This window comes from Filicampus tigris, chromosome 2, assembly GCF_054856515.1.
Source record: "Filicampus tigris isolate MCC_2025a chromosome 2, RoL_Ftig_1.0, whole genome shotgun sequence".
Classification (NCBI taxonomy): Eukaryota; Metazoa; Chordata; class Actinopteri; order Syngnathiformes; family Syngnathidae; genus Filicampus; species Filicampus tigris.
In genome coordinates, this window is record NC_141218.1 from 21,599,650 (window position 1) to 21,620,883 (window position 21,234).

Sequence of the window (21,234 nt, forward strand, 5' to 3'; positions counted from 1 at the left end):
AATCGTAGGCGTGCATATGGAAACATTGTCCAATCGTGTTCGATGTTTTTGACACACAAAGGTGACACTTTTTCCGGTATGAATGACACGCGTCCGTCGGATTGGACATGAAACACACCGATACTGATAATAGTGAAGTAAAAAGAATGAATAATTTGAATTTTTAATCTTAATTTGATAGTAGCGCATTCGATACAAAACACCAAAGTACATCCTGATTTATCGAAGAGTCGCTTTCAGACCTAACTAATCGCAACGCTGGGTCTAGGTTAGTTAATCGAGCACTGATCAACTTGATGAGGGAAAATGGCGGATGACAAGGTTGGTATACCACTCCGGCTTTTGCGGCATTAACTCTGAATATTAAGTGAGCCCATAGTCACGACAAGGAGCGCTCGATTGTAAATGGGTTTAGTTTAAGTGTGACAGTCTGTTCCCGAAGCTATGGTCGCACCAGTGTGTAATTAACGGACTTTAACTTTTATTGATGGGAATCTCTCTGCTGCAAAGACCGTAAATGTATTGTAAAGCATCGCTGGCTGTTTGCGTACATTAAAACATAAAGAATTAGGATGGTTTATATGACCAGTGGAAACATGAAGCGTTTGTCTATTTTAGGATCCCTTGAAACAGTTGAAAGACCTGACGCAGCTCAAAAATCAGTTGGAGGAGATCCAGAGGCGAGTGGAGAACGAAATCTCAGTAGGAATTCCTCAGGTACGTGGTTACTAGCTGGTGACTTAAGTACGTAAGTAGGAATGTGCATGAATCTTTTTTTTTAATATTACAGTAATAATCAGTAGAGTGATGTGTTCTTCAACTACATACTCTATAATACTCAATTGGAAACTAGTTTTGCCTATATAATTTCATTCACATTCATAGTCAGCTGACCTTAATTTTATGTTGTTGTTTTTTTTATCATAATTTCAAACATGTTCCTTGCGCCTTAATACCATATCAGACATACTAAAAATGAGAGCCCCTAGGATTGTATTGTATTTCATCACTAAACCTGCAAATTACACTTGTGGCCCATGACATTGCCAAACAAAAATATCCTTATCTCAAAGTCGACCACTTAGCATGTGCTAGTGATCAGAAGTCAACACTAACACTGTTAGCCAAAACTAATCGTGCTAGTACTACTGTACCTCTGTTTACCTTTTGGCTTTGACGCAATTGTCCTTCAGCCACTGCTTGAAAGAGGCTATTTCGCTCAAGGACTCCAGCCAGCCAAGCTGCCAATTCAGACGATGGTGAAAGGTTATTTTCATTAACAAAATAAAATAAAACAAAAACTAACTGAAACTAACTAATGTGCAAAAATGTCCCTCGTTTTTGTCAGTTCATATCAATGCCTGATCTTTGGAGATTCATTTTCCATTTATATCATAAATTTGGACCACATTTACATCTGTAAACAATACGTCGTGAGTGTCATCTCTTGGTCTGCGCATGCGGGTCACTTTGGCGACGCATGTGTTCATACAGAAGACAAGACCGAGGTTGCATTTATAATGTTATTTTTACGCTTAAAATTTTTTTTTTTTAAAAAGTAACGGCCAATCATGGCTCACCTGTTGCTGCTGAGCCATAATTGGTCGTTACTTGAGCCCTGAGTAACTGTGATGTCATTTTCAGTCAACGGAAGTGACAAAATGGCCGCCCCCTGAGATGGATAGAAACAGGTGGCTTTTACTGCTTACCTCATGTTCCACAAACACAATAGTAATCAGAATGCTGTGTTTAGTGGGGCTACATAGAACAAATTCTTCTAAAGAAAAGTTTTGGGTTGACTTCCCTTTTAAAAAATGACCTGGGTATTTCATTTCAGACTTGATGATTAGGCAGGCACTCCAGGGCCTCAACTATTTGAATACAGGCAATTAAAATAAAAATTTAATTTCCATAATACAGTACAGCTCCATTTATTACGGCGGATATGCCACAGTAGGGAAAATCTACAACATAAGAGACCTTATCAATTTTACCGGTATGTCATTTTAAACATCCACGCACACACTGTAAACACATTTTAATTTTTTTAAATGAACCAAAAGACTCTGAAAAGTGAATTCAGATTTTTTTTTCTCTAAATACATTATACATGTTGGAAGATAATTGCTAAAAACGTGCCAAGACTGAGAACTATGTCAGTTTTGAGGACCGAATTTGAGCACCTTCATTGGCATCAGCAGTTATCGGCGCAATGGTAACACACAATTAGCTCGCTAGCTACATCCCAAAAAGACCTCGTCCATCAGATAGGACTCTGGTTTAGCCGCTCTAGAGCGCCTTGTGGTTGGCGTGAGTGTGCACGTTTACAAACAGAAGGCGGAAGAGTGATTGGGTGGAAAAAATGTCTGATGTGAATGTCAGTGTGTGGACTGTGACTGCTCGACTCTGCCTTTTTTTCTTTTTTTTTTTAACATTCAAATTTGGCAAGGTTACTATCAACACTCCTCTCTGTGGCCTCTGCTGTTTATATGAGTTTTATTTTCAGTGTACAGGGAATTTAATGACTTCCTCTTGCAGGGTGGCTCACTGTTGGGATCTCCGTTCCTGAAAGGCTTCCTGGCTGGTTATGTGGCGGCTAAGCTGCGCTCTTCCGCCATCTTCGGGGTGCTGCTGGGGGCCGTCACTGGAATGTACGCAGCACAGAACTATCAAGTGCCCAACATTGAAAGGACTATTAAAGACTTTCTCAGCAACTTGAAAAAAAAGTAATTCGGGAGGACCAATGAAAGCCTGGCGCTATTTCTTGTTTGGTCAGTGACGGATTACAATCAGCAATTTTTGCTTATTATTTACAATGTAAGACTTCCCCTCGCGACGTTTGGTCCGTCACATTTCATGACATGTTTTCTTTGGTTGCTCCTGGAGATTGCCTTAATTGTACTGCTGTTCATGTTGTAAATGATTATTTAATCTTGTGTTATCAACAATGATTGTGATCCAGAATGAGAGGGCAAGGTACAGGAGGCGGTGGCTGCCGAGGCTGCGGTGGGGGGCCCTTTTGTGCGTGATGGTCCTCATCTACGGCTCGCACGCGCCGCTCATCGCTCTGAGCAAAGTCGAGGGCCGCGTCCCTTTCGACCCGTCCTCGTGCGTCGTCATGATCGAGCTGGCCAAGCTGCTCGTGTCTTTCGCCGCTCTCGTTACGACCGGGGGCGCTTCGGCCTTACTCAGCCCTCCCTCCCTGTCCCTCGTGGCCCCCTACGCCGTCCCCGCCGCGCTCTATGCCCTGAACAACAATCTGGTTGTTCTCATGCAGGCTTACATGGACCCCAGTTCTTTCCAGGTCCTCAGCAACCTCAAAATTGCAGCCACTGCTCTGCTCTACTCCCTGTGCTTGGGCAAGAGGCTGCGCTGGGGTCAGTGGGTCAGTCTGGGGCTCCTCATGGCGGCAGGAGTGAGCCACAGCTACTCCAGCCTGGACTCGGCAGACGTGGGTGCTGCGCAGCGAGGGGCCAGGCTTCATATCACAGCGTGGGGGCTTTTCCTCATGCTCGTGTACTGCTGCGCATCTGGGCTGGCTGCTGTTTATACAGAGAAGGTGCTGAAGAGTCAGAAGCTGCCGCTCAGTCTGCAAAATGTCTACCTCTACGTTTTTGGCGTACTCACGAACGGGCTGTCTTCCCTCGCTGCCCTTGCGAGTGACAAGAGCTTTTTGGAAGGATACTCGTTGACCGTCTGGGCCATCATAGCGGGGCAGGCGGCTAACGGCCTCCTGATGTCTGTCGTGTTGAAACACGGCAGCGGCATCACTCGGCTCTTCGTCATCTCCTGCTCCATGCTGGTCAACGCCGTGATGTCGTGGGCACTTTTAGGGCTGCAGCTTACTTTCTTCTTCCTGATGCCACTGGCCATGGTCGCCCTGGCAGCTTTTCTTTACTACACATAGGGGAGTCTTCACTAAAGATTCAATCACTGTTTTATAACTCATTGTTTGGTTTCTCTTTTTTTTATCGTGCCTTTTCAATCACACATTCTGTGTTTGTGTGTGTGTGTGTGTGTATCAACATTTAACATTGCCTTCACAAATCTAACATTTTAACACTCATTGGACAATTATGTATGCATGTCTAATGGAATGCAATACAAAAGAACTGCATCAAAGTGTCTGCCCTCTTTGCCATCCGTTTTCTGTAGCATCTGTCCTCATTAGGGTCTCGGGTGAGCTGGAGCTTACCGCAGCGGACTTTAGACCTTTTGTCCAAAGTCAGGTTGGACAGCCTCAAGATCATGAGGACAAGGCAGAAAATAGAGAGATTGAATTATATTTACCATTTAAACACTTTCACACCACTGGATTACCACCAAAGTAATTGATACGAGTTGCATACCTAATGCGTGTATGGCATAATTTTCAATGTTTTAAAAGTTCCATTCATGACTGACAAATAAATGGTACATGTTAAGGAGTGTCATTTATTTACTGTATTATCATAAGATCCAGTGAATTACCATTCACCTGCATCTTTTATTCATATTCAGCCACTTTGTGGAGGCAATACAGAGGTCCTGTGTTCACCTCGCTTGGTTAGAGTATCCTTCAACTCCCCCAGAGCTGTAAGAAAAAATATTTGTAAGACAGAAAAATTCCTGTGAGGCACAGTGTCGGAAGAGCAGGTGTAGACCTAAACCCACTTTTACGCAGTTGTTTGTTGTCAGTATGCAGTTGCTGGTTCTGGGCAGATAGGTAAACGGCATCGTGCACAGCCTCCAGGAGCACGCTTCTGTATCTGGCCTCAGACTTCCGCCTCAGATCCTCGCTCGATTTATGAAACCTCCTGAACACCTGAGGGGGAAAACGTAATGTTTTTTTTTTTTTTTTTTACATTTTTAAACTTTCTTAGACTTTTAATTGCTGATGCCAATTCGGGTTGTGGTATTCTTAAACAGTTCATTTCATTGGACACTGTGCTGCTCCTGTGCATGCCTTGGCCACTTGGGGGCTGTATAATACAGATATAAAGACACCTTCATAGAACACTTTGACAACTGACTCAGTAAATTGCAGTAATATTAGAGATTTTTCTACATTTGCAGATGATAAAGAATATATGTCAATGAGCATTGTTATATTGTTTGTCAACATATGTCGCATTTTTATAGACCAATAAAATTACAAAATATATAAAGTAAAATTACTGAATACTGTATTTTGAAGGGGAAGGTAAGCTGTAACGCTCAGTAAAGGAGAGAATTGTAAGAGTGGAAAACTAAATATGAATGATTATGTTTGCATTTGCGCCCTGACTGCCTACAATGGTCAGACACACCTGGAGGCTCTCTTCCCTCAGACGTCGCAGCTCATTTTGATGCTTGTGATGCTGCTCCAGCAGGTCGTTGTGGGCCTGCTGGGCCTCCGCTTGCAGGGCCTCCATCTGCAGCACCAGGACCCTTTTCTCATTGCTCATCACCAGCAGCTCTCGCTGCATGCCCTTGGTCTGACAAAATATATTCAGATTGATTGTTTTCTTTATCTGAGCTTCCCTACTTGTTGCTACCGTGTGTTTTATAGTTGTCACAATCCCCCCAAAATGCACTGATGGTCATTTTTTTCACAATGAATCTGCTTAACAAGTGACTCAGCATTCTCTCCTAAGATAGATAACACACCGAATAATACAGTATAAAACATATACAGCATCTCATTGGCTTACTGGAAGTTGTTCCCTCGTCAAGTCTCTCTCCATTTTCTCCACGTCCCGCTGAATTAATCTCCTGCTGAGCTCCTTCAGTTGCCTCCTACACTCGTGTGCATGGCAGTCTTCCAACTGATACTCATCATTTAACTTATAAAAAAACAAGAATAGGAAGGGGGGGGGCTTTAGTGAGAGTGTCTTGTACATACAAAAAGGATTAAAATGAGTAAAGTTTAAGTCAACCCCACAAACAATTATTTGTAGTAATATATTCTATGCACCTTCATTAAACACGGCATTCTGATTAATATTGCGTTTGTGGAATATGAGTTAAACAGCAAAATCCACCCGTTTTTAGCCATTTCTTGGGGCGGCCATTTTGTCACTTCTGTCAACTGAAAATTACATCCCAGTTACCCCCGGTCATTTTCAGTCTACCGAAGTGACAAAATGGCCGCCCCAAGAGATGGCTAAAAACAGGTGGATTTTGCAACTTAACTTATATTACACAATCGTAATATTAATAGGCACAAAGGAGCGTGTTACTTGTAGACAGAGGTCACATTCATCTGCAGGAATATTCTTTATCTGTTCCTCTCGAACAGCCTCCATCAACTGCAGGATTCTTGTTACGCTCTCCCGGACTTTCTCCACGCTCCCTGTGTCTTCTGCAGATATGATAAACATGACATACACTCATTGGCCATATCATTGTGCTATTGAATAATGTACAATACAAGGGTGTATAAAAAGGTTTGTCTTTACGACAATTATAAGACTCAGTTTTGATTGTCACAAAGAATACTGTACAGTCACTTGACGAGATGTTCGTTATTAGATTAGATTCGTGGAAGTATTTGGATTTATTGTGGAACATGTTCACATTTTGTGTGTAAATAACAGTATTTGGAATTCAATGAGTTGGAAAAAGTCAAATTTAGGATATTTTTAAGGGTCAATACATTTGTAAACTCGCCACTTGGTGGATTAACACACGTGCTTCATCTACACACGTGCAGGAATAATAAAAGCAAACAGCATGCGTGGACACGGATTCAAAATACGATTGAGTGTCAGTCAGCAACGTTGGTGGTGTGTCCTCGGAAATGGTCAGGGTGCATGAATTTAAGTTGATATGTATAACTGTTGGGGATATATATGTTACTAAAACATCTAGTATGTACTGTAGATTGTGTTGTATGCATTGAACTGGATTATTATTTTTAATGCGACTTGCTGCATAAAACACACTGACGGCTACCGTGTAGGATTCTATGTGGTCGTTTACAGCCATGATTTTCTAGAGGACGTTTTCAGTGGTGTACAAGTGCATTGAATTCCAAGGGGCCTTTGTAATGTTTACTTATTTACAATATGCTCAATATGATGCAGAGGTGTATGAATACAAAAAGTCTACACAACCCTGTTCAAATGGATTTTGCGATCTAATAAAATAAGACCAAGATAATTTACACCATTCATGTGGTCTACCGTACATTTGTTTTCTTTTATCTTTTTGAGAGGGGAAGGGAAAGGCCCTTTAAAGGGGAAGTCAACCTAAAACATTTTCTTTACAAGAATACGTTCTATGCAGGCCCACTGTCAACTGAAAATGACATCACAGAAGTGACAAAATGGCCACCCTTGGGATGGCTAAAAACGGGCGAATTTTGCTGCTTAACGCATTCACTGCCGTTGACATATTTATTTGTCTTTTCACAGTCCAGCCATTCAATCCTAGGAACTTATTTATATATTTTTTCAAATGTTAGGGTAAAAGAGGGTCTGAAAATGTCTGGCAGTGAATCAGTTAATTTGTATTGCACAAACGCAATTTTAATCAAAATGCCATGTTTAGACTAGTGAAGGCAGAATAGAACATATTAGTGCAAAGAATTTTGGGGGGTTTACTTTCCCTTTAAATGGTGGCAGTGGTGCGCTGCCGCGCATTCAACATGCATTCGAATGTAATGATTAATTCTGAACGTAGAACACACTTGTGCAAACACATTATCTCACATTGTTTTTTTTTAGTTAGTTAGGCATCACATTAATGGTGGAAAAAGTTTTGAAATTAGTTATCTTGGTCTCATTTTTTTCATATCACAAAAATCAGGCATTTGAATAAGGGTGTGTAGACTTTTTAAATCCACTGTGCAATTATCATAAATGATATAATCAATTATGCTAATATAGGTGGAATTTGTGGACACCTCTTATGTTGGATCTTATGTGATTGCGCAGGTGTACTGAATTGTGAAGTGTCCAGTTACCTCTTACATGCGCCTCCATTTCCTGCCGCAACTCTTCCTGCAAGCTTTTCACAGTGTCGGAACTCCTTTTGGGGTCGATGCTGTGACCTCCAGATAAATGACTGTGCATTTGGCTCTTTTGGGGCCCGCACAGCTGCCAGACCAACAGAATATTTTTTTTAGGGTGGGGAGGTAATAAACTAGTGGTGGTACTTCTGTACAGAAGGAAGTTTTTTTTTTGTTTTCTTTTACTTGAACTCAACACTCCAAATATTAAAAAAAAATAAAAAAATACAAAAACTAATAAAAACTACCAAAACAAAGCATTTTTTGAAAAATAAAAACTAACAAACCTGCTCCAATAACCAAATTAAAACTAACTGAATAAAGTAAAATAAAAGAAAAATAAACTATAATGCAAAATCCAAAACTTTTACAATCCTCTTACTTTGTCAAAATAGGCCTGTTTTTGTGTGTGTCTGTACTTCTAATTAAGTACAGCATGTGAGTACTTTTGCTTACACCACTTCTACTTAAATGGCTGTATAAGGAAGAGTCAAACCTTAAATTTAATCCTATGTGATGCTTCCCTTTTCTTCTCCCATGACTGCTCTTTCACAATCTGTTAAAGGAACCACCCATTTATGAGTTCAATATGTTTGATAGATACATAGCTCCATGTTGATGTTATAAATGACCTGAAGGCTTTGGATGAGCTCAGCAAGCCTGTGGATGTTATACGTCCCATTAGACGCATCTGACATCATCACATGTCTCAGCTCCATAATACGACCTCGGATCTCTTGCTCCGTTTTCAAAGGACTCCAGCAAAATTGTGAGGCCCTCGTCACTAAACGCTTCACTTTTTGGGCCAAAGCTAAAGCAGATGGCGTCTCCTCATCCAAATCGCCTGCAATGAGGAAGAATAAGACTCAAGTTTCGAGCAAAGGTTAGAATGGAGGTGGGGAGAAGCAGAGCAAAGCACCTTGAGGTTGGATAAAGTAGATGAGCGCCGTCCTGTTATTTCCTGTGAGAGCGTCGTTTAGAAGGAAATGCAAGAGCGGCTCGTTTTTTTGGGCTTCACCTGGGACTTGATCCATAACCTTCAGCAGTGGGTTGACGCTAGAGACATGACATGAAATGACAACGCTGCCAACAATGATATGGAATGGTAAGAAATTTACTCAACATTTCTTTGATGTTTTAGATTGCAATCATTGAAAACACCTAGCTGACAACACTCTGGGCTGGTCGCCAGTCAATTTGCAGGGCACATATAGGACCCGACTTACTAAGTTGCTAAATAACTGGTGCTAAATTGCTTGGTCACGGTAACAGATTGCTGGTGCTGTTGGGGTAAAAGTGAAGCAGAGAACGGCATGTTTAAGAGTGTTTTGTGCTTCAGGTAACTCTTGGTTTTTCCCCATGAAATACCTGGGAGAGGACCGTAAGCACTATATGACATTTGAAGTGATGGAATTGGAAGTGTAAGTGAAAGAGAAGCAACCATTACTGACTTAAAGCGGTAGTCGACCCAAACACATTTTTTTCAAGAATACGTTCCCAGCAGGCCCACTAGTTGAAACATAGCATTCTGATTAATTTTGCGTTTGTTAAGCAGAAAAATCCACCCCTTTTTAGCCATCTCTGGGGGCGGCCATTTTGTCTTCTGTCGACTGAAAATGACACCAATCACGGCTGACCCGTTTTCTGAATCTGAGTCGTGATTGGTCATTGTGAGCAGTTGTGATGTCATTTTCAGTCGACAGAAGACAAAATGGCCGCCCCCAGAGATGGCTAAAAACGAGTGGATTAATACTTATCCCACAAACGCAATATTTATCAGAAGGCCCTGTTTCAACTAGTGGGCTTGCATAGAACATATTATTGAAAAAAATATGTTTGCGTTGACTTCCCCTTTAAAGAAATCTTATCACTCTCATCATTTTGGAGAGGTCAGCGACTCCATATCATTGCATTTATAACTTGGACTGGACACCCGGAAAAAATGCTCTGGGAGAGGCCAGAGCCAATTTTCACAATGTGCTGAAAAGACCCAGGTGCAAGGAAATGCAGAGTTGAAAGGAGTTTTTGTCATAAGTGACATAACTCCATCTTGTGACTGGCTCCAAGCCATTCCTTATATTAGGAGTCACCAATGTGGTGCCCGTGGCCACTAGGTAGCGTTCAGGGACCACATAAGTAGCCGTGGACCTGTTCTAAAAAAAAAAAAAAGCTCACCAATGATGGGACATTGTGATTTGCTAGGAATGCCTTTGAAAATGTAAACACTGGAAGACATTTCTTGAAATTAAGTGCTACATATTGATATTAATCTCTTTTCTAGATATAGTACTTAAAGAGGCTAAAGTCAGCCATCACATGTATCGCAGGTTTGATTAATCACAGTGCTTTTGCATCTATTTGCGTATACAGTGCTCTGCTGAAAAGGCACAAAATGAACTGTGCTGCAATGTAGGGTGCACACTGTTGGACAAACAATATAGAAAATGCATGTGTTGTGATTGGAGTTGTGAAGATTGGCCACCATCTATTTTAATGTATTCATATTTGTGTATCAGCGCATCTGGATCTGGATGACTACTATGTAAAACGTGTGCGTGTTGTCAACAGACCCCGTGAGGTCCATCCTGCTGGCTCCTCCCACCAGAACAAACACCCGTAGCTTGCTACAACAGAGCTGAAAGGCCACTTCGCCCTCTTGGAGTTTCCACTCCAGCGCCACTGTGAAAAGCCAACTACTTCTGCTGGACACAAAAGCAGTCGATAAATAATACAATAAACCTCCACCCAAAAAGCCGGGCAAGCAGGTCAAGGTGAGTCTTTTTACGTGATCCAGTCAAACACTTATTTCTAGGTTGTGTAACCACCACACAGTGCGAGTCCCTGCCAGACACAGCCAGAGTTCATTTGACCTACCTTGTTGAAATGGACTCTTCTTTGGCCTTTTGTGCTTCCCTGCATGTTTTATAGAGCGCGTAGGCTTCCTCTGCAGAGCCAACGCAGACCTCGCCCAAACCTCTGATAACACTAAGTGGAAAACAAAAATTAATTTCTCAATGTAATGAAAGCAAAATACATGTGTCAGCGATTACAGTGTTTCCTAATTTTCATTGAGCCAATGCACATAGTTTACATCAGTAATGAGCGGTCATTTACAAATATATTTACAAGCTGAATTCTAATATGTGTTCCATGAAATTGTTTTCATTTATTCCTAACAGTCTATTCTCTTTGTTTCGTGGCACATTGTTTGGGAATCACTGATGTACACTCACCCTCCCTGGACTGGATGAGGGACAAGTTCTAGAGTTTGTGTGTCAGGGTTCAAGAGGTCTGCCGAACTGCCGTCAGGATAAAACTAGGCAAAAAATAAATAAAGAAAGAGGGGAATAAAAAGAACTTGTTCACAATGTCGTGTCTTCACTGCCATGTTATGGCGTCACAAAAAACAGACCTGAATGTAGGACACAGAAACAAACAGCTTCTCTTTCGCAAGCGGCATCACATGACTGAACACGTTTGTCAACACCTGAGAAAAAAAACAAAGTAGGCAACAAACGGTTTCCCTACCTTTGGTTATTGAAACAAGGCAAATATTTCACATTAGAAAAATGTGACGACAGGCACAGTACCAAACAAAAAATGTTACAAAAAGTATATATGCTGAAATATGAGCCTGTTCAGTTGAACATGATACAGGTTAATTGAAATCTCTGTCATCTAATGGAAGCGCGTGTAGTGGTTCTGCCTGTCACTCTATGTCGCTCGCATAGATAGACGAACAAAGGCACGCGCTATTTATAGTCAATCCAAATGACAATTTTCCGACCAATTTTGTGAAAATGATTCATTTCCCTTCGTAGAGGTTGCATTCAGTGTGATTGTAACATGCCCCGAGTGCAAAGTTGAGGCAATGTTACAAAACTGTAACAAACCTCTTGGACGATAACGTCGTCAATCAGAGTGCCGATGTTCTCCATGGAGGCTGCGCATATGAGCAGTGACCCACTGTAACCTCCACATGTGTAATCAGCGAGCGGCCGCAGGAGCTCCCCGTGGAACTTCTGTCAGTGGCACACACTCCACCTTAAAGCCTGGACATGTTGCTGGCTGCTGTTGTGCAAGGAGACTTACATTGAAATTGAAAAAAGAACAGACGTGTTGTTACCTGCATGTTTTCCACCGTCGCGGCTTGGTCGAATGACAGGCGCTGTTGTTGCTGTTTGGAGAAGCATTGATGCGACTTCATAAGAGGCAAAGATTGTGAGACGGTACCGTGAGAGTACCTCATCTTTTGAGATGTAGTCCAAACTTTGTCCATCCTCATGAATGAAGACACAATTTTTACCTTTGAGAGAAAAGCCATTATGCAAATATGAATTGAACTCCATACATCCATTTTCTATTTAGTTTGTCCTCATTAGCGTCACAGGGGAGCTGGAGCTTTTCCCAGCTGATTTCTGTCATGATCTGTGTCATGTTGAGTTGTTGACTTTGTTTTGATTAGATTGAGCTTTGTTTCATGCTTTGCCTGTGTTGCTTTCTTCATGTCTTGTCTTGCTCGTTGGGTTTTTGTTTCTGCCTGTTCTCATCAGCCTCGCCCCTTGTGGCTACACACCTTGTCCACGTGAAACTTGTTGTCTCATCATTTTGTTTCTTAGTTGAAAAATACTATTTTCACAACCACAAAATTTGAGAAATTACATTATGCTCAACACTCTTCTTAGAAGGCATGGAACCCTTTGCTTTGTTAACCGTATGTGTAGATACCCAACAAAAACAATTGCCTCTTTTGGTGGCGCCTCTCTGTAAGTGTCGAACAATGTTCAACTTGTGCTATTTGTCTACAAATGTGTCTTCTTACAGTATCTGCATGTTGCTTCATGTTTGTTTGTTTTTTAGATGTTGTGGCTGATGCCAGTTCTTGATGGTTGGTAAAACCAAATTTTGTAACCCCCACTATTGGCTGACATGACTGAAAGAAACAAAGTGTGTGCTTTGAAGGCCGATATTGATGGCTATTTTGATAACCTGAAAACGTTTATTTGAAGTTTTTGAAGGAGGACATTAATTTACAGGAATAAAAACATAGTTGGACTCGGTCAAGTCAATAAAACCATTTTGCGAGTCCAATGGCCGAGTCTAATGCCAAGGAGTCCGAGTCGAGTCAGAGACAGCAAAAAACTGTCGAATCCAGACTTGAGTACTACAGCCCTGCTTTGAATCTTGTTTTTTTTTTTTTTTTTTTAAACCCTTTTGACTTTTATGAATTTAGGTTTTGCCTTGTTTTCTTTTTTGACGATTTTTGAAGTAAATACTTGCTTCCCCGCTTCCCTGCACTTGGGTCCTTCACACTCCACCAGGCAAACCTCAAACCAGGGGTCATAAACTCCGGTCCTCGAAGGTACCTGTCCTGCATGTTTTCTATCTCTCCCTGCTGCAACACACCTGTTCAAATGATCAGGATCGTTATCAGGCCTCTGAAGAGCTTGCTGATGATCTGATCATTTGAATCAATATATACACCCTCATTGACCCCGATGGGCAGTTAAGATTTCATTGAACTAGTTATTAACATACCGTACATGTTTTTGCAATGTGTCACGAGAAAACCCCCACGCAAGCACGGTGATAACATGCAAACTCTACAAGGGATAGCCAGAGCCAAGATTCCAAAAGAACCTAAAACTGTAAGGAAGACGTGCCACGTAAGTTCACCATGCTGCCACAAATGTAACTCACTTCCAGTAATTAGTAGGTTAATATTGTGAGAACAAGTCTTACCTGATATTGCATTTAGTACAACTCCCACTTTTACTGCTTCACTATCCCTCATTAACATCTGTAGAAAAAAAATAAAGGTCACCGGAGACTTAACAGAAAAAAAAAAAAAAAATCTGCCATTTTGCAACAAAAGAATGAGTACTCACAGCGTCTTGCATGCTCATGGAGCACATGCTGTGCTTATGTTTGCATGGCCACTAGCAGACGTGGATTATATTACACTCTGCTAAATTATGAAGGACACAGAATCGACTTTCACTCAAAGTGATTACCAAGAGGTAAAAGAAAGGATGAATTTAGTAAAAGACATTATATGCTACAAAGCCATTTCAGCCATCAGCCATGAATATAGTGTAGTTTTATGTAAATAATTGGAAAAAGCACAAATAAAAGTGAAGGACAAATCTGCTTTTTTTTGTATCATTTCTGTCTTGTTTCAATACAGTACTGTGTAGTTGGTTTAGCCATAGCTAATGGTCCATGTCATTGCTAAATGATGAAATATCAAGAAAATATAGCAACTAATGAGCTAAAGACCCATTTCACACCCCAGATGAGTCTTACGTCAGGGTCGGTGCAGCCTCTGAATGTATTTATAGAGGAAATTTGTACAAAAAGTTGAGTGCTATGTGATATTAGATTTTGTTATTGTTCCCAAGGTTTGTAAGATAGCAAATTAAGTTAACAAAGCAACAACACAACAAACAACTCTTGAATTTCAAGTAACCCCCAAAATATTGGATTCCTTATTGACACTTTTGAATTATATTTCTATAACTCAGTATTGGTATGTTAGTCTCCTCCTCTTTTATAGTTTATTTATTGTAACACTGAAGAGTTCATATTTTTAATTTATGTTGTGTGTTTTGCATTTTTTTCAGGGAATTTGTGTTGTTTGATTTTAATTTTGTTGAGTGTATAAAAATCTCAAATTGTTTTGTATTTTATAATTTATTTTTTTGTAGATCTGTCAATATGTTAATCTATATTTTGTGTGTTTTTCAGGGATCCTGTTTCACTTTAAATTTGTTACGTATAAAAAAGCTAAAAGTTTATTCTTGTATTTCATAGTTTATTTGTTGTTGCACTAAAAAGTAAATATTTTTAATTTACTTTTTTTTGGTGTCGTGTTTTTCAGGGATTCTGTGTTGCTTGACTTTAAAGTTGCTAAGTATAAAAAAGTTAAAAGTTTAAATTAGTTAAAAGTTCACTGTAGAGTGAAAAAATAAAGACTATAATAATATAGTAGTATAATACATTTTTTCAAATTAATTATTAATTCGCTTTGTGCATAATGTTACATTCCTATTGGTAACATATCGATTAAAGCAACAGAAAAATCTGAGGAGCCATTTGGGAGCCGGCTCTTTTAAGTAAGCCGAGCCGCAAGAGCCGGTTCTCTAAAAAGAGCCGAAAGTCCCATCACTACTATCTACCTGTCTATCTGCACACACAGACACATACGGTAGAGGTCCCTTTTAGCCAAAGGGATGCCAGGAAGATGCTAGGCTAGCCAATGGCAGAGCAGCTATGAGTATGTTGCGTTCAGGAAACTCCGGAGCTGCGAGTGGCAGCCCATGCTGTATTTTTACCTTTCGTATCTTGAAATTTCTTTCGTAACAAGAGGCAATATTTTCCTGTTGAGGCGTTTCGTAACTTGAAAATTTCGTATGAAGAGACGTTCGTAAGTAGAGGTACCACTGTATGTTACATATACATTCACATTCACATTCACACTCACAATAACAACTAGGGACTATATAGAGTGTTCAATTAACCTACCATGCATGTTTTTGGAATGTGGAAGGAAACCAGAGTACCCGGAGAAAACCCATGCAGGCACGGGGGAGAACATGCAAACTCCACACAGGAAGGCCGGGGCCGGAGTCAAACCCATGACCTCTGCACTGTGGGGTGGACGTGCTAACCAGTCAACTACCGTGCCCCCCTGCAGTAAATCAATGGTTCTCAAATGGGTTGAGGTGAAGGGACTCGGGAGATTTTAAAATATATTCAAAAAGTAGCATCTAGGCAAACATTATTTAAAAATAATTATCAAATTCTGTCAATGTACATTCATAAAATTAATGCAATTTCAGTATCCTAAAAACCTAGTCTCCCCCATACCAGAATGGTTCAACCTACCGGTAATCTGTCATATGCCATTAACCTGTCAATCATTTGAAAATTTTAGTTATTTAAAATTTAGTTAATGATTTCTTTTCAAGAACAGATCTTTACTATGATCCCAAACGGGGACACTTTATATTGATAATCCTTTTTATGGTCGCTAGTCGTTATTTATCTGAAGTTTATTATTATTATTTATTATTATCTTTTTATTTCCAAATAGCTTGAGAGAGACCACTGAACAAAAGGAGTTCCAAAGTTTAATAAATCAGACAGTGATGGCACAGCACAGTCTTGGGGGGTTTTTTCGCAATCAAAAATGCTTTGCCCTGGTTAGGGGGTACTTGGCTGAAAAAAAATGCTTCACTAGGGGATACACATCACTGAGAACCACTACTCTGAACATTTACAAACTGTAGAGGGTAATTCTGAAACAAATTGAACTCATACCGAGATTTTGCTTACAGGAAGTTAGTGCAGAATTGTAAAAAAAATATAATACAATGATTGAATCAAACTATTAAAAACAAAATAAAACTCAAGTCCGAGAGGCACAATTGACTCTAAGCAAACTTTATTTCAATTTCTTTGCACCAAAATAAAATTATTTGCAAATCTCTTAAAATGATTCACCCAAGCCACATACATTTTTAATCAAGATGCTGCTTTAATAAAAGTGTTAAAACAATCGTGAATACTGTGCTAAATAGATGAACTCCATCTTGATAGATCACGTGATGTTTACACTGATCTCCGCACGTCACACGGCTGATCTGATTAACAGTGTGGCGGAAGTAAACGGCCGATCGGAAGAGACAAAAAAGTCGCCATGAAAACTCGACTATTAAGTATGGTAGCACAATCCAACGTAAGCCAATACAAGAGCTGTGTTTAAAAAAAAAAAAAAAAAAAAAAAAACACCCCTTCAAAATATTTTTAAAGGCAAACAAAATACAACTCCACAAAATATACTGTGATTAATTTTGAGATTTCATTGGAAATGGATTTGAGTAACCTAAAAAGCTTTCCGCTTTAGAAGCAATCACGCATAATGTAGCCTGCCCCACTACGGGAGTTGGCGTTAGTTAGTTCCATTACAGTGTATGAAGTGAAATAATCATTAAGCATATGAAGTCACCAGTCGAAGAAATAAACAGCGTTCGGCTTCATTTTTCGTCATCTGTGAAGGCAGAATCCTCAATCGTAACTAAAGTGAGCATGATAGAAAAAAAAAAAAAAAAGGATCAATTTTATCTGATAGCATTGATGACAGACAGCCTCACACTGAATTACAAGTTACTAGTGACAAAAGGTCCTAAAATAAACTTCTACCTCTGTTGCAGTGGGGGCGGCCTGCCATGGAGGTGCCCGAGATGGCAGCACCGCTGTCAACATCCACGCACCAGCAGATGTTGATGGCGTGCCAGCACTGAACGGCTTCATAGCGACCTTGCATGTCGCACACAGGACGGAAGGAACCCAGTCGGTTGCCTTTTACTTCTGCACTCCTTTGACACTTGGTCTTAGTAGAAGATCCTAAATGCAAGATTAAAATGGAAAAAAAAACAACAAAAAAACCCCACTGATATTAAATGTTTATCTGTTGATTCTGATGCAATGAGGAGCATGAGGAGATAACCGGTAGACAGAGTGGAAATTAATGTATAGGGAAATTGTGTTTCTATTCTGATGGTTGAAAAGCCCTCTGGTGTTTGTGTTTTTAATTACACAAGTGAAACACACAAATACAACATTATGTACAGCAATTACACCTTGTAAAGCCAGTTTATTTCTTTACATTCTCTTTCATTATTTCTTATTTATGATACAGTGTTATTTTTCCGTATTAAAAACCCAACAAAAATGGTGCAGTTTTTGTTGGGGCTGAAACTTTTCAATGGGGAAATTGGATTTCATTGGCAAGTAATTCGAGTTAAACTAGTAAGTCAAGGTACCACTGTATACACGCTTTGTAACACTTTTGTTTGTGGCGTGGCGTGAGATCTTTCAAACGTAAAATATGTGGAATGTCTCAATAAGGGTTTGGAAACACTACTCAACTAACCTCCAGTGAAACTATGTGGAGGAGACCCATCACAAAATCTGAAGCAAACATTACACAGGCTGTGAAATGTATGAATGTGTATAGTTGCTTGCTGATTGAGGAAATTTTGGCCTTGGTAGAGGTCTTTGCTCTATTATTTTAGTAGTCATTCGACTGCTAAATCCTCACATTGAAGATTCTTTGGGGAGAAAGGTGTAGTAGTGTTGCTCACCAGCAGGCATTGTAGACTTGTGGAAGATAATCCAGTTACGTAGCCAGGATTCAAAGTGCTGCAAAAATATTTTTTCTATTATTATAAATTGTTTGGGCGCGCATGTGTTCTTGTTTCTGAACATGACTGCTTCACCTTCCAGTCACTCTGGTTCAGCTGCTCCTTAAGGCTCTTCAGGTTCCCCAGAATGGTGTCGTTGAATTTGGGCATCTCAAAGTTCTCCTAAAATTGTCACCTCATTTACTTAATTAAAATTAGGATGTAGAAAAAAAAAAATCCTGAGTGCAAATTACCTCCATGAGATCAATCATCTCATCCATGCCAACGGAATCCCTCTTCCTCTCTTCCTGCTATAAGGACACAAAATAAATCTTAGTCATTTTCAATAATACTGTAGGTTATAATATTTGGCTCTTATCCCTTTTTATTACACAGGAAGTCCTCATTTTACGAACGAGTTCCGTTCCTACACTGGCGATGTAACCCGAATTTCCGCATATGTCGGATTTCACCGCTAAAGTGGAAATTTACGTCAAAATACTATGTATAAAAACATTTAAATACATAAAAATAAAAAGCATAAGATGCCGTATTCAGCATTACTGCTGAGAAGTGGATGGAGAAAGAGGAGAGGAGGGCAAAAAAGGCAAAGATTCTGCCGGCGGGCAGACACGATCGAGACACTCTGCGCATGCTCAACCGCAAGGAATGCTGGTCTTTCTATTACAGGAAGTGCGTTGTTTGACGCGAAACTCATCGCAAATACACAAGCGGCGGTAAACGAGCTCAGAGGCGCAGCACAAAAGCACACTTTTGGAGCGAGGAGGAAACCGGCGGCTTCATTCATGTGGCGAGTGACATGAATATCAAGTGTTTTATTGACAGTTGAAAGTAACAGGCGGAAATGACGTCCGTTTGAGTCATGACGCCGCGTGTCGCCGTACACAGTGGGTTATTCAAATGCCGGAGCAACTCTGTCCGCTCAATCATGTAAACGGGATATTCAGAATGTTTCAGAGATCCGAATTTTGACTTTAACCCGAATATTGACTGCATGTAAACGCAGTCACTATGGTGCTGCAGGGGACAAAATGGAGGAGGATGCATGGGCGTTGTAAAGTCGAAACGTCGTCATATGAGGAATTCCTGTATTTCATTTCAGAAAGGGAGTGGTAGAACTTACCATCACGGGTGCCTTGGTCGCCAGTGATGCTAACTCTGCAAATGAGTGCATCATTGGGAAGCTCTTCATTGAATCGCGCAGCTTTATTGGAGCCACTGTGGGGAAGTTGAAAACTAATATTATGGCCTGAGAATGTTGTTGCAGTCGTATTAAGTTACTGGAATTAAGTGTTAGGAAAAGTAAGTCAATTTGGATTTATGTATTTATAATTTCCACTTACAAATACTGTACCTATTTTTTCAAAAGTGACTAATTATCACCTGAAGTAAGCACACTATTGTCCAGCCCAAGTTATGTTATTTATTTACTCCAAATAAAATGTATCTTTGTAAAACTATTTATGCCAGCGACTTGCAGTACAGGCATAATATTCTTCCACGAGATTGCAGTGGCTACGATTAACGTACCCAATTTTCATGACTTTTTTCGGGGCTGTGTTGTATGGCAAAACTATTCAAATGTAGAATATGTGACTATAAATAACATTAAATTAACGTCAAGCAGCACTGTAGAGTAGCGCTTTGCATGTCTGCCTCGCAGTCAAGGGCTTCTGAGTTTATATCTTAGCTCAGTCCTGTGTGAAGTGTACATGTTTTCCCCGTGCTTGTGTGGGTTTGCTGTGAGTACTCTGGCTTCCTCTCACATTCCCAAAACTTGCTATACTGTATCACCAATAGGTGTGAATGGTTATTTGCTTGTATATGCCCTGCAACACCACGCAGTGTGTTTCATTATTTTACCTTGAGCTGCATGCAGCTGTTTGCTGAGTTTGTCAGAGTCCTTCTGCAACGTTTGGATCTCTTGCCTTTGGTCAAACACCATGAAGGCCACAAACACCTGACTGGCAAGCAGCAGACATGCCAGCGTTGTCAAGCCTGCCACCTTCAGGGCGTAGCTATTGGAGCCACTGAGGGGGGAGGAAGGAGAATTGATTAAATAGCTCTGTGTGACTTCAGTGGAGCCAAGTCAACATAAAAAATGACAAATGCCCGTATAGATGCTGGACACTAACTTCACTAGCACGAGCAGCACGTATTTCATTTTTACTTTTGTAGTTTTAAATCAACTACTGTATTGATTAATTAATGAGTTCATTTTTTTTTCTTGGTTAGTTACTTAGAAATATAACACATCTAAAATATTGGGCTTTTAATAACCTATGGCATCTGGCCTCTGCGAATACAGTCAGCAGTGAAGTCTTACAGTAATCTGTACTTAAAAAGTCAAAATTATACAGCAAGTTCGTGCTTGTGTTAATCAAACCGCGCGCCGTTCGTAACTTCCAAATAACGTACCTCGGAAAACCCCGCTATATTTTGCTTAGATTCTTACTTACTATTTAGCTATTACAATGTCGTGGCAGTATTTTTATTCTCATAATTGCCAATAGAATCGGCTAGACTTTGAAATTCAACATCTTAAAAAAAGCACTCAAAAAAGATCCAAAATAAATCAAACTCTCTTTAAGATTATCGTCTTAAAAAAGTTGCTTAACAATACTGTATTATGATACTTTCTACTTTAAAGAACACCCCCCCCCCCCAGCTTTTTCTTATGAAATAAAAACCGAAAGTATGAAACTCACCTACGCATTTAAAAAATACACCAATTTCCCGTGTTAACTAGGTCTCTATTTTAAGTGTAAAATGTTTAGAATTGAAGATGTACAAAACACAAGAAGTAAGGTGAAACTTCATGGGGAGGGGGTTCGATAGAATTCAAATGGCAAATAATTAGAAGCTCAATTGGTACCAGTACTCACCCTCTGGATCTTGCCCCATCAAACAAAGGTTCAGAACTGCCTGTCCTCTCCAGAGGTGCGTTTTCACCTACCTCCTCCATTATTTGACTTTGTCTCTAGGTTTCTTCCTGTCACACTAGTGCACCCACACTGGGTCTATAAAGCTTTCTTGTATAAATACCTCCCTTAA

The 21,234-nt window shown here is 40.2% G+C and overlaps 4 protein-coding genes across 4 annotated transcripts; 2 read left to right on the plus strand and 2 right to left on the minus strand.

Moving 5' to 3' along the window:
* The first annotated feature begins 51 nt into the window (after window positions 1-51).
* Window positions 52-2,735, plus strand: LOC147151768 (SLC35A4 upstream open reading frame protein-like). Its single transcript, XM_086017841.1, has 3 exons — window positions 52-321; window positions 619-717; window positions 2,539-2,735. Exons 1-3 carry the CDS (start codon window positions 307-309, stop codon window positions 2,728-2,730), a joined length of 306 nt encoding a protein of 101 aa, XP_085873967.1. The 5' UTR covers window positions 52-306; the 3' UTR covers window positions 2,731-2,735.
* Window positions 2,736-2,942: 207 nt separating this feature from the next.
* On the plus strand, window positions 2,943-4,424 carry LOC147151769 (putative UDP-sugar transporter protein SLC35A4). The gene has a single exon (XM_086017839.1). It carries the CDS (start codon window positions 2,948-2,950, stop codon window positions 3,905-3,907), a length of 960 nt encoding a protein of 319 aa, XP_085873965.1. The 5' UTR covers window positions 2,943-2,947; the 3' UTR covers window positions 3,908-4,424.
* Window positions 4,419-15,518, minus strand: LOC147151770 (uncharacterized). The gene is made up of 19 exons (XM_086017838.1): window positions 15,497-15,518; window positions 13,861-13,940; window positions 13,715-13,772; window positions 12,217-12,278; window positions 12,099-12,149; window positions 11,866-11,994; window positions 11,385-11,459; window positions 11,206-11,288; window positions 10,847-10,957; window positions 10,543-10,671; window positions 8,892-9,028; window positions 8,605-8,816; window positions 8,469-8,528; window positions 7,928-8,060; window positions 6,201-6,322; window positions 5,673-5,804; window positions 5,289-5,456; window positions 4,654-4,804; window positions 4,419-4,573 (listed from the first exon to the last, which is right to left on the minus strand). The coding sequence occupies exons 2-19, from the start codon at window positions 13,885-13,887 to the stop codon at window positions 4,497-4,499; spliced, it is 1,917 nt and encodes a 638-aa protein (XP_085873964.1). The 5' UTR covers window positions 13,888-13,940; window positions 15,497-15,518; the 3' UTR covers window positions 4,419-4,496.
* An 883-nt stretch (window positions 15,519-16,401) lies between these two features.
* On the minus strand, window positions 16,402-21,234 carry cd74a (CD74 molecule, major histocompatibility complex, class II invariant chain a). Its single transcript, XM_086017840.1, has 8 exons — window positions 21,066-21,234; window positions 20,044-20,210; window positions 19,304-19,398; window positions 18,414-18,470; window positions 18,256-18,342; window positions 18,121-18,178; window positions 17,177-17,380; window positions 16,402-17,051 (listed from the first exon to the last, which is right to left on the minus strand). The coding sequence occupies exons 1-8, from the start codon at window positions 21,143-21,145 to the stop codon at window positions 17,011-17,013; spliced, it is 789 nt and encodes a 262-aa protein (XP_085873966.1). The 5' UTR covers window positions 21,146-21,234; the 3' UTR covers window positions 16,402-17,010.

What these genes read in the sequence shown, in the direction of transcription:
- LOC147151768 (XM_086017841.1), top strand. An exon ending in TCTCAGTAGGAATTCCTCAG is followed by an intron (nt 718 to 2,538) that starts GTACGTGGTTAC and finishes TTCCTCTTGCAG; the next exon opens with GGTGGCTCACTGTTGGGATC.
- LOC147151769 (XM_086017839.1), top strand. Translation starts at nt 2,948, where the DNA reads ATGATTGTGATCCAGAATGAGAGGGCAAGGTACAGGAGGCGGTGGCTG.
- cd74a (XM_086017840.1), bottom strand. Translation starts at nt 21,145, where the DNA reads ATGGAGGAGGTAGGTGAAAACGCACCTCTGGAGAGGACAGGCAGTTCT. An exon ending in GATGGGGCAAGATCCAGAGG is followed by an intron (nt 20,211 to 21,065) that starts GTGAGTACTGGT and finishes CTCCCCCCTCAG; the next exon opens with TGGCTCCAATAGCTACGCCC. An exon ending in CAAGTCTACAATGCCTGCTG is followed by an intron (nt 17,381 to 18,120) that starts GTGAGCAACACT and finishes TCTTGCATTTAG; the next exon opens with GATCTTCTACTAAGACCAAG.
- LOC147151770 (XM_086017838.1), bottom strand. Translation starts at nt 13,887, where the DNA reads ATGTGCTCCATGAGCATGCAAGACGCT. An exon ending in CTACTTTATCCAACCTCAAG is followed by an intron (nt 8,817 to 8,891) that starts GTGCTTTGCTCT and finishes TCCTCATTGCAG; the next exon opens with GCGATTTGGATGAGGAGACG. An exon ending in CAACAAACAACTGCGTAAAA is followed by an intron (nt 4,574 to 4,653) that starts GTGGGTTTAGGT and finishes TTTTTCTTACAG; the next exon opens with CTCTGGGGGAGTTGAAGGAT.